This window comes from Zophobas morio, unplaced genomic scaffold (assembly GCF_036711695.1).
Source record: "Zophobas morio isolate AGI-343-1 ecotype UQ-CSIRO unplaced genomic scaffold, CSIRO_AGI_Zmor_V1 ptg000049l, whole genome shotgun sequence".
Taxonomy (NCBI): domain Eukaryota; kingdom Metazoa; phylum Arthropoda; class Insecta; order Coleoptera; family Tenebrionidae; genus Zophobas; species Zophobas morio.
This window is the reverse complement of record NW_026972154.1, coordinates 380881-396742: the sequence shown is the minus strand read 5'-3', so window position 1 is coordinate 396742 and position 15862 is coordinate 380881. Positions and strand designations below refer to the sequence as shown.

Genomic DNA, 15862 nt, shown 5'->3' with positions numbered 1-15862 from the left:
ACTGTTCCACTAGTATTGCTAATTTAGGACGTTAGTATCAAACGCAATGAAAGTATTAATTCTTAGTTAAACAAAAAAATAGTTGCATGTCAAAATCGAGTGAAACATGTGAGATGTGTGTAAACAAAAGCATCTAAATAATAACTATTTCCCGCAGAATTTCTTGAGGCTTATAGAGTCGACATTGGCCTGAGCGCGCTCCGGTCTGTGAATCACACAAGTTCTCGGGCGACGATATATCCAACGAGGCAGTTGAAATACCTGATATGTCACAGCGCAAAAAGTATTTCTCAAAAAACTTTCAAACGTTGATGTCTTTTTAATCGAACAAAACACAATTGGCGAACGCAATAATCCAGAATGGTGCGCAGAAAAATCCTTTAGACTAACCGAACGTTATTTTGGTAAAATTTGCAAAATGAGAGAACAACTAACAAGGCTAATCCTACTGTACTGTGAAAAACATTTTACATCCCTGCAAATCTAGTTCAGCATGTACTCTCCCAAAATCTTTGCATAGAAAATGAAGCAAGGGCAACTGAAGCACTTTGCAGTAACACCAAACTGACAATAAGACAATGCGGTTTGTACATTTATAGCGGCATCGCCAGACGGCTTAATAAACAAAAACGCTATCGTAGAAATATATAAAATGTCCAATTTAAATAATGCTTAATTCAACGAGATGATAAATTTTGGGAAAATAATATGATAGAGCCCTAGAAAAATTTTATTTATATGTCTTACTTCCGGAGAGAGTAGATTCTCGTTATTAAACAAGTCAACCCATTAGACAAATTGTACAATTAAAATTTTTTATTTGCATTCGCGTGATGTGTAGTTCATATAAATGTTTTGCCCATCTAGTATAAACAGACACAGGAATAAATAGTAATATTAGAATAGGTTTACTGGAGATATCACGTAAAAAACGTGCCTATAATACTCTACCTCACAGGGGGTGCGGAAAAGTGTATAAAAAAATTACATTTAAATAAATATGATTGTTCAGGTAAATAAGTGGTTAGTGAAGTGATGAGAATCTAAATCTTGTCAGTTTTGTGTATTGATTAGTATATAAAATGACAGATTAATGAAAAATATTTGAATAATTTTTTCAAAGAAAATATTTTAGTAGAATATATAAAATTATAAAAATTTGCATACTTTTAAATCAAATTATGTCAGCAATGAGAGAAGTCGACTTGTAAAAGAGTTTCAACAACATTGGTCAGCTAAGAGTATTTATGAGTTTTATGACCTAAAGTACCTAGACTGATTACCTGGAAGGGTCGGTCGGCAAGGCTCCCTGCTGTGTAAAACTCACCCATTTATTGAAACGGAAAACTTTGTAAATAGGGTTGCCTAGTTTCACTTTATTTTCATTAGTCTGTATTTTTTTAAAAAGCAAATATTTTGATAAACATAAATTTTGAACAAAAATGACCGGGTCTTCCCCATAGAGCTCAATGTTGTCTTTGCACTGATATAAAAGTTGAAGCGAGGAATGCTCTCTCCTCGCCAAAAAATGCAAATTCCTTCGAAGAATGAACGATTAATTAAACACTAAACAATCACTTATTTTAAAAAATATTGTGTCTGCCCCAGAGATTTAGACATAATGTATCAATTGAAATGTCGATTTTTTTTCAAAGTTGAAATTATACCCGTAAAATGAAATTCTATTTAGCTCATTTTCCCGTCTGCTACTGGGCACCCTTAAGAAATCGCCTCTGGATACTTTCTATTCTAGACATGTGTGTTATGTAAGTGGGATTCCAAATCCTAGATGCATATTCGAGTCGAGACCCTTCAAAAGCAAAATAAAGAATTTTCAGGGCAACAATATCATCCATTTGTCTAGAGTAACGGATCACACAACCTAGGGACTTCATAACTGATGTCGTACTAGGATTTATCAAATCGCGAACACTGCTTTTTTTCGACAAAGTTGTTATCGTTTATCAATGTAGTAGTTAAACCACCACCAAAGATAAATAGAATATGTACATCAAGCCGCAGCACAGGTAGTCAAGAAAAAAGTGAACGAAAAAACTTTGGTTCAGCGACTTATCTTGGTTTCCTTTATATGACAAACAAGTTCTTCAGACTTCGTTACTTTAAAAACAATGAAACCACGAACAATATCCACTTTTCTTTATTTGATCTTGGTCAACCATGCGGCCCAACTGCGTAAGTTTTTATCACATCTATTATAAGCATTATCATTTTTTCACTACCTAAAATTTCAGCTGCTAGTTTTATAAAATGTGAGCCAAAACGAGGCGACTTCCAACACTGCCTAATCAACGTGGTTTAAAGAAAACGAATCGTTCCTTCAAAGAAGTGGGTTTGTTGAAAATAGAACCTCTGGAGATACCATCGCTGATAATAGACGCTGGAACTCAAATAATGCACACGAAACAGGTTTACAAAAATATAAAAATCTAAGGTTTTAATGAAACCACTTGCTCTAAAGTGGCGTAAGTTTATAATTTTTCGATAATCGCAATTAATACCTACTAAGCAATTTCCAGGTATGATGTCAAAACAAGAACATTGACGCTCGTTTGTATCGTGCCACATTTTAAATCCCAGGTTTAATACCAAAGGGATAACACTAAAACTAGATTGTATGGTCCCTCATTTTAGAGCCGTTTTCGTATACGAAGCATACGGGTACTTTTTATCTTCTTATGGAAAAGGAGATGCTTGGGTAATTTTGAGTAAGTTTGAAGATCATGTAATTATCTGGCATGAATTGATGATTCTAGGTAATAATCACGTGGAACTTAGGTTTACGCAAGGACAATATGAAAAGAACGGTAATCTATTTTTGATAGATTTTTAACAAACAAGTGAGTTCCTGTTGTTTATCTCTTCGGAGAACAATCATAATAGCGGGAGTCGACATATTATTAAATTCCAGAGAGTAGAATTTATTTTTTACTTCCCAAGCGTAAGCAAAGGAAGTATTGTAATCGAGTCCGTCGGCCGACTCTCTACTTTTACGTTTTCTCGATCTTTCATGACCCCTAGAAGACGAAGAAATAGGTCTCCCATTTCCGTCTGTCTGTCCGTCTGTCCGTCTGTCCGTCCGTCTGTCTGTCCGTCTGCCGTCCCGGATTTTTATTAGACAGATAATCTCCGAAAGTACTCGACCGATTGTTGTGAAATTTTGTGCTTATACTCGTATTAAGAATATCATGTAGATGGTAAAACGCTAACCAAAATTTGTCTAATCATCCCCACTACTAATGCGATGACGTCACTTCAAAATTGTACATAGTAAATGGGTTTTCAATTGTATAAAATAACATAGTCCTACACGTGTAGTTTACAACTCTGAATCGACTTTTCACCCGAAACGTCCAGATTTTTGGAAAAAAAATCAAAATTATAAAACAACATTTTGAAATTTTATTTTTAATCTGCTAACCAGAATGCTTTGAAATGTTGCAGATGTTTTAAGGCTATAAAGAGCATCATAAATCTTTAGTCAAAAAATATTTGCTTATCCCCTCCAAAAATTGATGACGTCAGCTCAAAAGTTTGTGGAATAAATCATATCTAAAATGTACAAAAAATGATGAGTCTGTACTTGTGATCTATCACTCCATTCATATTTTTTGGAATTGCATATACAGGGTGACTCAAAAAAATTAATGAATGCGTAAATATATTTTATTGATTTAATCAGGAACTACAAAACCGAATGCTCTGAAATCTTGCAGATGTTTTAAGGTCATAAAGAGCATAATAAATGTTTAGTCAAAATATATTTGCTTATCCCCTCCAAAAACTTGATGACGTCAGCTCGAAAGTTTGCCGAATAAATCATATCTAAAATGTACAAAATATGATGAGCCTGTACTTGTCATTTATCACTCCATTCATATTTTTTGGATTTGCATATACAGAGTGACTCAAAAAAATTAATGAATGCGTAAATATATTTTATTGATTTAATCAGGAACTACAAAACGGAATGCTCTGACATCTTGCACATGTTTTAAGGTTATAAAGAGCATAATAAATGTTTAGTCAAAATATATTTGCTTATCCCCTCCAAAAACTTGATGACGTCAGCTCGAAAATTTGCCGAATAAATCATATCTAAAATGTACAAAATATGATCAGTCTGTACTTGTGATCTATCACTCCATTCATATTTTTTGGATTTGCATATACAGGGTGATTCAAGAAAATAAATGAAAGCGTAAATTTATTTTACTGATTTACTCAGGAACTACAAAACCGAATGCTTCGAAATCTTGAAGATATTTTAAAATTATCATAAGCATGGTAAATTTTTGATCAAAACGTATTTGGTCGTCCCCCCTAAAAAATTTATGACGTCACCACAAAATTTTGCTGAATAAATCCTATCTAAAATGTACAAAATATGGTGAGTCTCTTCTTGTAATTTATCATTCCATTCAAATTTTTTCGATTTGCATATACAGGGTGACACAAAAAAATTAATGAATGCGTAAATTTATTTTATTGATTTAATCAGGAACTACAAAACCGAATGCTTTGAAATCTTGCAGATGTTTTAAGGTTATAAAGAGCATAATAAATTTTTAGTCAAAATATATTTGGTTATCTTCTAAAAAAAACTGATGACGTCAGCTCAAAAGTTTGTCGAATAAATCGTATCTAAAATGTACAAAATATGATGAGTCTGCACTTGTGATTTATCATTCCATTCATATTTTTGGATTTGCATATGCAGGGTGACTCAAAAAAATTAATGAAGGCGTGAATTTATTTTATCGATTTAATCAGGAATTACAAAACCGAATGCTTTGAAATCTTGGGAATATTTTAAAATTATTATAAGCATGGTAAACTTTTGTTCAAAATGTATTTGTTCATCCCTCCTAAAAAAATTGATGACGTCACCTTTAAATTTTGCTGAATAAATCCTATCTAAAATGCAAAAAATATGATGAGTTTGTACTTGTCATTTATCATTCCATTCATATTTTTTAGATTTTCTTAAGAGGTGGTTCAAAAAAATTAATGAAGTCAATTTATTTTATTGATTAAATTAAAGGCAACACTTATTATTAGTATTACATCCCAACCAACCCAATTTGGTAGACACAAAATTTGTTAAAGGAAAAACTCGGTTGAAACATAAGGGTAGCACGCTTATTTACATCGACTTTAACATTACAGACCTGCATTTGTTTTATGCGCTCACTTGGTTTCGCGAATGTGAAATAGACATGTTTATAATCAACCAATTGTGAATTTCACCGTCAAGAATTAAAATAAAACCCAATGTTTTATGTAATAAGCGGAAGTCGAAGCAATAAAACCGATGGTCGTTTTGTTTACAGTTTCTCTGTTTGACTCTCACGTATGCTGTTACGCCTGTCATCTTAAATTAAGAATGTTTATACATACACGATTTTCAGTTGCCTCTGATACGTATACGTGAGTAAATTGTTTCGTTATTTTATTGATTATTACAAATCAATATTCAAAACGACCCAATTCATTTTCCCGAAAATTTGAGAATATAATAATTTTATTTTTAGTATTACACTACATCTATCCCAACTGATATACGTGTCCTTGCAAAAATGTTGATGACGTCATCGCAATTTTTTTAAATTCCCACTACAAAAATGTAATGAGAAAAAAAACACAATAGGCATGCAGTCGTCAAGTTTCCGACAGCGAGGGAAGTACTGTCTAAACTCTTTAGACCAATTTTTTACTTTACTTAACTTGATCTTTGGCTGTCCGCATAAAATTTTACCTTAAAATGGTATCTTATAATGATAACACAAAACAGGAGATTTGCATCCAAACGCTATACATTTAAAGAAAAAGGTGAATGAGAAAAAATAAATATTTGTCTCTCATCGACTCGTTCATTCCTTCTGGGTTTCTTTTTTGCCTGTATATATAAGAGCAGGTTCTTCGTCATTCGTTAGTGGAAAGAAAATGAAACTACCAACAATATCCGTTTGTCTTTCCCTGGTGTTTGTCACTTTCGGACCTAGATTGCGTAAGTGTTTATTATCATTATTATAACAATTACTACCAAACTTTCAGCTTGCAGTTTTATAAAATGTAACATAAAACTAAGCGACTTTCAACAATGCTTGACTAAAGCGGTTGAACATGCCATAAAGCAAATGAACCGTCCGTTCAAAGAAGTGAGTTTATTGAGCCTGGAACCCTTTGAATTACCAGCAATGATAATAGATGCTGGTTCACAAATAATGCACACGAAACAGGTTTATACAGATATATAAATCTTAGGTTTTAATGAAACCATTTGCTCTAAAGTGGAGTAAGTTCATAACTTTTTAGCAATCGTAATTAATACTAAGCCAATTTCAGGTTTAATACCAAAGGGATAACACTAAAACTAGATTGTATGGTCACACATTTTAGAGTGGTTTTCTTCTACGAAGTATATGGGTACTTTTAATCTTCTTATGAAAAAGGAGCTGCTTGGGTAATTTTGAGTAAGTCTGAAGATAATATAATTATCTGGTATGAATTGATGATTCTAGGTAATAATCACGACGAACTTACGTTTACGCAAGGACAATATGAAAAGGGCGAGATATGTCCATTTTGATTTAGAAAATTTGTTCGACGGTGATGAAGAAACTGCTGATCGCGTTACAAAGCTCTTGAAGGACAATGCACTGCAGGTTTATGAAGATATTAAACCTGGTTACGACGAAGCGTTTGGAAGGATATTTGCTTCTATTTTTGATAGATTGTTAGCAAGAGTTCTTGTTGTTTATCTCTTCGGAGAACAATAATAATAGCGGGAGTCGACATATTATTAAATTCTAGAGAGTGGAATTGTTTTTTTAATTTACTTAACCTGATCTTTGGCTGCCCGCATAAAATTTTATCTTGAAGTGGCATCTTATAATGATAACACAAAACAGGGTATTTGCATCCAAACGCAATACATTTAAAAAAAAAGGTGGACGAAAAACAATAAATATTTGTCCCTCATCAACTGGTTCATTCCTTTTTGGTTTCTTTTTCGCCTGTATAAGTATATAAGAGCAGCAGGTTCTTCACCATTCATTAGTAGAAAGAAAATGAAACTACCAACAATATCCGTTTGTCTCTCCCTGGTGTTTGTGACTTTCGGAGCTAAATTGCGTAAGTTTTTATTATCATTATTATAACAATTATTACCAAACTTGCAGCTTCCAGTTTTATAAAATGTAACATAAAACAAAAGGACTTCCAACAATGCTTGACCAAAGCGGTTGAACATGCCATAAAGCAAATGAACCGTCCTTTTAAAGAAGTAAGTTTGTTGAGCTTGGAACCCCTGGAATTACCAGCAATGATAATAGATGCTGGTTCACAAATAGTGCACGCGCAACAAAGTTTCAAAAATTTAAAATTTTCAGGGTTTAATGAAACCACTTGCTCTAAAGTGGAGTAAGTTTTAACTTTTCGCAATTAATAGTACTAATAACTGATTTTCAGGTTTGATGTCAATGCAAAGACATTGAAACTAGACTGTCTCGTACCACATTTCAGATTTGTCTTCGATTACAGTGTAAATGGGCGACTTTTCTTGTTTTCTTTTTACGGCAAGGGACCTGGATGGGTAATTTTTCGTAAGTTTGAAAGTAATGTTATTCTGTGAGTTAATTTAATTCTTCTAGAGGATAATCGCATAGAGATTATGTTTACACTAGGACAATACGAGAAGAATGGTAGACAATACTACAACGTTATTAAACAACAGCTTACTACGTCACCGAGGGCTATAGATTTTGAATTTGAAAATTTGTTCGACGGTGATCAAGAATCAGCTGGTCGCTTTAATAAGATTTTGAAAGAGAACGTACTTGAGGTTTATGAGGATGTTAAATCTGGTTACGATGAAGCTTTTGGAAGGATGTTTGCTTTTGTTTTTGACAGATTTTTAACAAGGGTTCCTGTGGTTTATCTCTTTGGAGAACAGTAACGACACGAGACGTCATATCATCGTCGTATCATGTTTATTATCAATATACCTTATAACACATTAGTCGTATTATTTAAATCTTTCGTGAATTTTAAGATAATCTGAATGTTTTGTCACAATTTCTCAACATGATTAAAATAGTAGCCTCCAAATAAGCTTTTGAAATAGCAAAATTTTTGTAAAGTAATTGTGAAAAAAATCAAAGCAGACTCAAACCACAAATATATGAGTATGTAATATGTTGTGCTATAAAGTGTAAATATTAGTTATTACGAAAAAGGGAGTTTACCTCATTTAATTCTTAGTGGAGATAATTAAATAAATTTTGATTAGCACGGTACTCTTCACTAAAGGAGGCAATTTACTTTATTGATTAAATCGAAAACGGCTCACTCCATTTTCTCGGAATTTTTACTATTATTATTATTAATATTGCACTGCATCTATCCAAATTGATATATGTGTATTTGTAAAAATGTTGATGACATCATCGCAAACTTTTGTAATGGAAAAACTCATTTGAATTTCAGTTAATTTATTAACCAATAAAAATTACCTCTGGTATTATATCAAATTTATTTTATTTATGAAATACAAATTTAAATTAAAGAAAAAAAAATTTGAACCCCAGAGCAAGTATTAATGTGGAAACAAAAATAGAATAAATCAAAACAAAAACGTGTGTTAAAGAAGCAGTAGGTGGAGTGAAATAAAAAAAAATGACAATATTTACTGTGAAAGAAATTATTATTCAGTATTTTAGTTTTCAATTTTTCTATACATCAAAAGAAATTGAACACTTAGAACACCGCAATTTTAAACTCCTTATATCTACATGTCATTCTAAAAATAGAGGTTAAATGCGACTGGACTTGATTATTATACTTATGTAATTAAAGATTGGTCTCCACGTAAAGATTGTCTCCAGGACAAAAAAATTGGTCGAAAGTTGTTTCGACAGAACTTCCCTCACTCCCTAAGTACAATGAAACATATCCACCATTTTAGAAAAATTATAAAATTTAATTTCGCAGACTTTATATTTTTTGAGAACCCCTATGTAAATAGGTAATGGTAAAGTACTGCAAGAATGGTTATTTCAATTAAGGTTGGTGCAGTAATACTAATAATAACGTAGTGTATTCCTCCTCCCCCCAAAAAAAAAAATTGGAAAAAATGGAATGAGCCTTTTTAATTTAATCAATAAAATAAATTAATCTCTTCATGCAAAAGTAAAAACTGTTAATCCAATGATAAAAACTATAGACTCATCATATTTTACACAATTTAGAGTATTTTTTCGACAAAATTATGACATGACGTCATCAATTTCTTGGGGGAGATAAAGAGATAAATTATGATTATAAGTTTACCATGCCTGCAATAACTTCAAGACGTCTGCGAGATTTCAAGGCATTCGGTTTTGCAGTGCTTGATTTAATCAATAATATAAATTGAGTCATTAATTGTTTTTGCATCAATCGAAAAAATATTAATGCAAATACAATAATGTCAAGAGTGCAAAATAAGATTCAGAAACGATACTGCACGAAGAAAATTGTAAGTTTTGAGAAACAATTTAAATGTAGATTTTTTAAAGGACAGTTCCGAAAAAAGAGCTGCTGTAGAATTACTAGAAACATTTGGAGTGCAACCCCAGTTCAGCGAACCTTCTAGGGTTACAAAAACAACAACAACTTGTAACGACAATATATTTAATAAAGGAAATAAAAGCTACACCTGTACAACCTTTAATTGGTTCATGTCGGATCACCAGCAACAGCTTGTGGTAGTTGAGAATAACATTCAAGAACCTAAAAGTTACAAACAAAGAATAAAAGTTAGGGCTATACGAAAAGAGAATATTTACCGTTTCAAGGCCTATCTGTCTGAGCTAGATCATCTCTTATGTCAAAAACATATTCCTGAGGCATACGCAGCATTTCACTCTCTATGGATGTCACTATTTGACATATATTTCCCTGAAAATGATAAAACTATTAAATCACAAAGTAACAAATTTAATAAATGCTGGCAAGAGTTAATGGATATGAAAGTACCACATGTAATCGTTACTTCCAAAAAAGGTAAAGAATACTGGGAAGCCTACAACAGCTACAAACAAATATATTTAAAAAAAATCAAAATATATACGTTTCTAATCAATAGTGCATCAAATAAAACAAGAAAAATATGGGAAAACATTAAAGGTGCTAGCAAAGTGAGAACCAAAGAACACTCAAACTTAAGGGCGCCTAGTAGCAGACCGAAAAATGAGCTAAATAGAATTTCATTTTACGGGTGTAGTTTCAACTTTGAAAAAAAGATCGACATTTCAATTGATAGATTATGTCTAAATCTCTGGGAAAGACACAATATTTTTTGAAATAAGTGACTGCTTAGTGTTTAATTAATGGTTCATTCTTCGAAGGAAATTGCATTTTTAAACGAGGAGAGAGCATTTTTCGCTTCAACTTTTATATCAGTGCAAAGACAACATTGAGCTCTATGGGAAAGACCCGGTCATTTTTGTTTAAAATTTATATTTATCAAAATATTTGCTTTTTAAAAAAATACTGAATAATGAAAATAAAGTGAAACTAGGCAACCCTATTTACAAAGATCCGTGTCAATAAATGGCTGACTTTTACACAGCAGGGAGCCTTGCCGACCGACCCTTTCAGGTAATCAGTTCAGGTACTTTAGGTCATAAAACTCATAAATACTGGTAGCTGACCAACATTGTTGAAACTCTTTTACAAGTCGACTTCTTTCATTGCTGACATAATTTGATTTAAAAGTATGCAAATTTTTATAATTTTATAGATTCTACTAAAACATTTTCTTTCAAAAAATTATTTAAATATTTTTTATTAATCTGTCATTTTATATATTTAATTAATACACAAAACTGACAAGATTTAGATTCTCATCATTTCACTAACCACTTATTTACCTGAACAATCATATTTATTTAAATTTTATTTTTTCATACTCTTTTCCGCACCACCTATGAGGATACTCTACCTCGTTTTTTACGTGATATCTCCAGTAAACCTATTCCAATATTACTATTTATTCCTGTGTGTGTTTATACTAGAAGGGCAAAAGATTTATATGAACCACACATGACGCGAATGCAAATAAAAAATTTTAATTGTACAGTTTTTTCTTTACAATTTGTCTAATTGGTTGACTTGTTTAATAACGAGAATCTACTCTCTCCGGAAGTAAGGCATATAAATAAAATTTTTCTAGGACTCTATCATATTATTTTCTCAAAATTTATCATCTCGTTGAATTAAGCATTATTTAAATTGCACATTTTATAGATTTCTACGATAGCGTTTTTGTTTATTAAGCCGTCTGGCGATGCCGTTAAAAATGTACAAACCGCATTGTCTAATTGTCAGTTTGGTGTTACTGCAAACTGCTTCAGTTGCCCCTGCTTCATTTTCTATGCAAAGATTTTGGGAGAGTACATGCTGAACTAGATTTGCAGGGATGTAAAATGTTTTTCACAGTACAGTAGGATTAGTTACTTGTTCTCTCATTTTGCAAATTTTACCAAAATAACGTTTGGCTAGTCTAAAGGATTTTTCTGCGCACTATTCTGGATTATTGCGTTCGCCAATTGTGTTTTGTTCAATTAAAAAGACATCAGCGTTTGAAAGTTTTTTGAGAAATACTTTTTGCGCTGTGACATATCAGGTATTTCAACTGCCTCGTTAGATACATCGTCGCCCGAGACCTTGTATGATCCACAGACCGGAGCGCGCTCAGGCCAATGTCGACTCTATAAGCCTCCAGAATTTCTGTGGGAAATAGTTATTATTTAGGTGCTTCTGTTTACACATCTCACATGTTTCACTCGATTTTGACACGTAACAATTTTTTTGTTTAACTAAGAATTAATACACTCATTGCGTTTGATACTAACGTCCTAAATTAGCAATACCAGTGGAACAGTAATCATGCAATAAATTTTTTTGGGAAAGTACAGTTATTTTTATATTTTAGCAGGAATGTGCTCTACTTTCTATTAAGTTTTACATATTTTTAGTCACAATTTTGGAAGTTATTTTTTACTTTTATTTTTAGCAATAATAAATAGTCCAAACATGAAAAAATAAAAAAAATTAAAATTGGAAAATCTAAAATTTAGAAATCGAGAAATTGAACAATCGTATAATTGAAAAATCGAAACATCGAAAAACTGGAAAATCGAAAAATTAAAAAAAATGGAAAATCAGAAATTTAATGAATTGCGAAAATTGAAAAACTGAAATATGCATAGAAGAACTAAAAACTCGACAAATCGAAAAATCTAGAATTTTAAAAATTGAAAAATTAAAATATCCTATCATTGAAACATCGGACAATTGAGAAATCTAAAATTTGAAGAATGGAAAAATTGAAAATGTCAAAAATTAAAATACTGAAAAATTGAAACATCAAAAGTTGAAAAATAGAAAACCCGAAAAGCCGAAAAATCTCAATAATGTATTTATAAACCACAAGTTCAGGATTATGCTACTAAAAAATTGATAACGTCATCTCAAAATTTTGCCAAATAAATTCTACTAAAAATGTGCAATATATGATGAGTTTTTACTTGTAATTTATCATTGTATTCATATTTTTTAGATTTGCCTATATACCTAGGTGGCTCAAAAAAATTAATGATTCAGTCAATTTATTCTATTGATTAAATCAAGAACGACTCACTCCATTTTGCCAGAAATTTTTGGAATACTGTTATTTTTAGTCTAATCCACATTGATTTAGGTGTCCGTGCAAAATGTTGATTATTTCATTACAAAATTGTGTACCTAAAGAAAAAATCAAGTGGTATGGTGGTATATCGAATGTGTGTGTTCGCGTCTCTCTCGTTTCTAAGTCGAAATACCAGTGAATCTGTGCGCGAATATTATTATTTTTGTGAGAAGCCATAGGACCTTTGTATTGCACAAATTTCTGACCCCCTCGTGGGGTTGGTGAGTTTGGGTTTGTCCAGTGTTTTTATATATATTATTCGCTTCGCTGTATCGAGCTATCATTTAGTTTTTTTTTTCTCTCTCTCCTTTCTTCATAATAGTTTTTCTATCATTAATTTCGTTTACTTCTTTTTCTTTCTCTTTTTAATTACAATCATGGGCGCTAAGTGTAAGAAATGCGGAAAGGGAGTTTTGCGTTGCGATGATTATGTATCCTGCAGTACTTGCAAGTATATCTATCATGCTGGATGTGCGGGTTTAACCAGAGAGATTTATGAGAAAATGAAAGTAGAACTTACTCTCTCCGCATGGTGCTGTTCTTTTTGCAATTCAAAACCCGAATCAAAATCTACTTTATCTGCCACATCTGATGTTAATATTAATGTTGATAAAAATCCTTCACTCAGTTTCACTTCTGATTCACTGAAAAGTCTCTTCAATGATGTCCTTAAGATAGCACTTGAACCTTTAACTGCTGAGTTAAACGCTTTGAAGCTCGAAATGGGCAATCTACGTACGGAAAATTCCCTGCTGCATTCTGAAGTTAACAAGTTGACTCTCGCGCTCAACCGAGTTCCTAATCCAGATACACTCTCTGCAGCCGGCAATACTTTAACCACATATTCAGAAGTATTCAAAAAAAACTCTCAGGATACGGTGATTGTTAAACCCAAAGATAAGAATCAATCGGTTAACAAGACTAAATCTGATATCTTGTCTAAGGTAAATCCGGTGAATTCTGCTATTGATATCGGCAAGGTTAAAAATCTCAAAGATGGTTCAGTGTTGCTTGGATGTAAGGATGCTAGTAAATTTAAAGAACTTGCCCGCGTAAAACTATCTACATCCTACGATATTAAAGAAGTAAAGACCTTGCGTCCTCGCATCAGAATTTCGGGCATCTCAAACGATATTGATGAGAGCAGCGTTTTGTCATATGCAGTCAAACAAAACGATTTCTTATTTGACAAACCTGGCGATTATAAACTGCTAAAATTTCTTCCGCTTAAAAAAAAAGCTGACTTATTCCAGGCTTTAATAGAAGTTGACTCACTTACCTATAACAAAGCTATCAACATTGGTCACTGTCTTATCGGCTTGAATAGTTGTTCTATTTATTGCGGTTTGGAAATCCCACGTTGCTTCCAGTGCTGTGGCTTTAATCATTCATCGAGCTCTTGTAGAAGTATTATTGTTTGTCCTAGATGTTCAGAAAACCACAACGTGAAGGAATGTAAAGCTGCTTCTTTGTGCTGCGTCAACTGTCGCAACTTAAAATCAAATAGCAAACACGCGAATATTAAAACTGACCACGCCTCTTGGGATCACGATAATTGTCGAGCTTACGAATTGGCTATCACTAAGTTGAAGCAAGATCTTTTCGGTATTGCCGAATAGCAACTAATATTTGGATCCAACACTTCAGTTTCATCTTTACGTGTAAGTCCAGCTATATCGAACTCAGATTTATCAAATATTTCTAATAATTCCTTTGTTACTACTTTTATTCCATCCCTTAACAATAGTTTATCGGCTTCGTTACTTATATATTATCAAAATGCCCGTGGCATTAACACCAAACTTACAACACTTCTCAATTCTCTGTCTTCTTCCAATTTTGATTTTGTATGTCTCTCTGAAACGTGGCTTCATGACGGTGTTGGAAATTCCGAATTTTGTCCTCCTGCTTACAATTTTTTAGATCCGATAGAAACTTTGCCAATTGCAATCTTTCCAGAGGTGGAGGAGTATTGATCGCACTCAAACAACAATTTTCGGCAGTTCAATTAGACTTATCTGCACGCGGTTTTGATGCTTTACGTTTGATCGATGTAGTCGGCATTAAGTGTTGTTTTAATCATCTTTTCCTTTTCATCTTTGTTGTCTACATTAATCCTAGAACTTCTACAGAAGAGTATAATTCGTTCTTCAGCCTGATCAGTAATCTTACAGAACTGCATAATCAACGCGTCTTAATCGTTGGAGATTTTAACATTCCAGAGTATCATTATAATTTACAAGCTTCTGCAATAGGTAACAACAGACTGTCATCACTTTCTAACTTTCTGAATTTGTGCGATTATAAACAACATTCTAATATCGCTAATAGCCATGGTAGGTTCTTGGATTTGGTCATTACAAACCTTCTGTGTGTTATCGATCGCTGTGTAGATCATCTTTTACCTGAGGATGCACATCACCCTTCGCTGCTTATTACGTGTCAGTTTCGTTTGCCCAATACGCAACTGTTAGGTAATCCTGTCTCTCCTGCGAAAAAGTGGAACTTTCGTAAGGCTGATTATCCAAACTTATATCGTCATCTTGAGCAAATTGATTGGTCTTTCATGGATTCCGTCACGGACGTTAATACTCTTTGTCGTCTTTTTTATGATAAACTTAACTCTGTGCTTGATCTTTATGTTCCCAAAACTTGCCGACTACACAATTACTCTTACCCTCTCTGGTTCTCTTCTGATAACATAAAAAAAGTTAAAATGAAATGGAAGCTCTGGTGCATCTACAAAAGATCCCATAGTGGCTTAGATCTGATTAATTTTAAAAGAATTCGAGCTGAATTGAAGCGTGACATTAAACTATCGTATGCCAATTATATTCACAATTTGGAAATTAATATTAACTCGGATCCTCGCAAGTTTTGGGCTCATGTCAATAATATTAAAAAACGTTCGGGGATTCCTTCTCAAATGAGCTATCTAAACACATCTCTGTTGAATCCTCAAGACATTGTAAACGCCTTCGCCGAACACTTTAGTGACAGTTATTCTAATCTAGCACATGTTGATTTTAATAGTCTTGACGAAGATCTCAGCAATATTCCAGTTTTTGTCTCTGCTATTGATGAATCCGATGTATTAGAAGCATTGAA

General features: G+C 32.7%; 1 protein-coding gene across 1 annotated transcript; it reads left to right on the top strand.

Annotated features, from left to right (window-relative positions):
- Positions 1 to 7011: 7011 nt before the first annotated feature.
- LOC135142651 (protein takeout-like) lies at positions 7012 to 8041 on the top strand. Its single transcript, XM_064074395.1, has 4 exons — positions 7012 to 7155; positions 7203 to 7443; positions 7492 to 7625; positions 7674 to 8041. The coding sequence occupies exons 1-4, from the start codon at positions 7092 to 7094 to the stop codon at positions 7976 to 7978; spliced, it is 744 nt and encodes a 247-aa protein (XP_063930465.1). The 5' UTR covers positions 7012 to 7091; the 3' UTR covers positions 7979 to 8041.
- Positions 8042 to 15862: the final 7821 nt, after the last annotated feature.

Bases quoted from the DNA above. Each gene is read 5' to 3' on its own strand.
- LOC135142651 (XM_064074395.1), top strand. From the start codon at position 7,092: ATGAAACTACCAACAATATCCGTTTGTCTCTCCCTGGTGTTTGTGACT. The intron at 7,156-7,202 runs GTAAGTTTTTAT...CCAAACTTGCAG, and splicing joins GACTTTCGGAGCTAAATTGC to CTTCCAGTTTTATAAAATGT. The intron at 7,626-7,673 runs GTAAGTTTGAAA...TAATTCTTCTAG, and splicing joins ACCTGGATGGGTAATTTTTC to AGGATAATCGCATAGAGATT.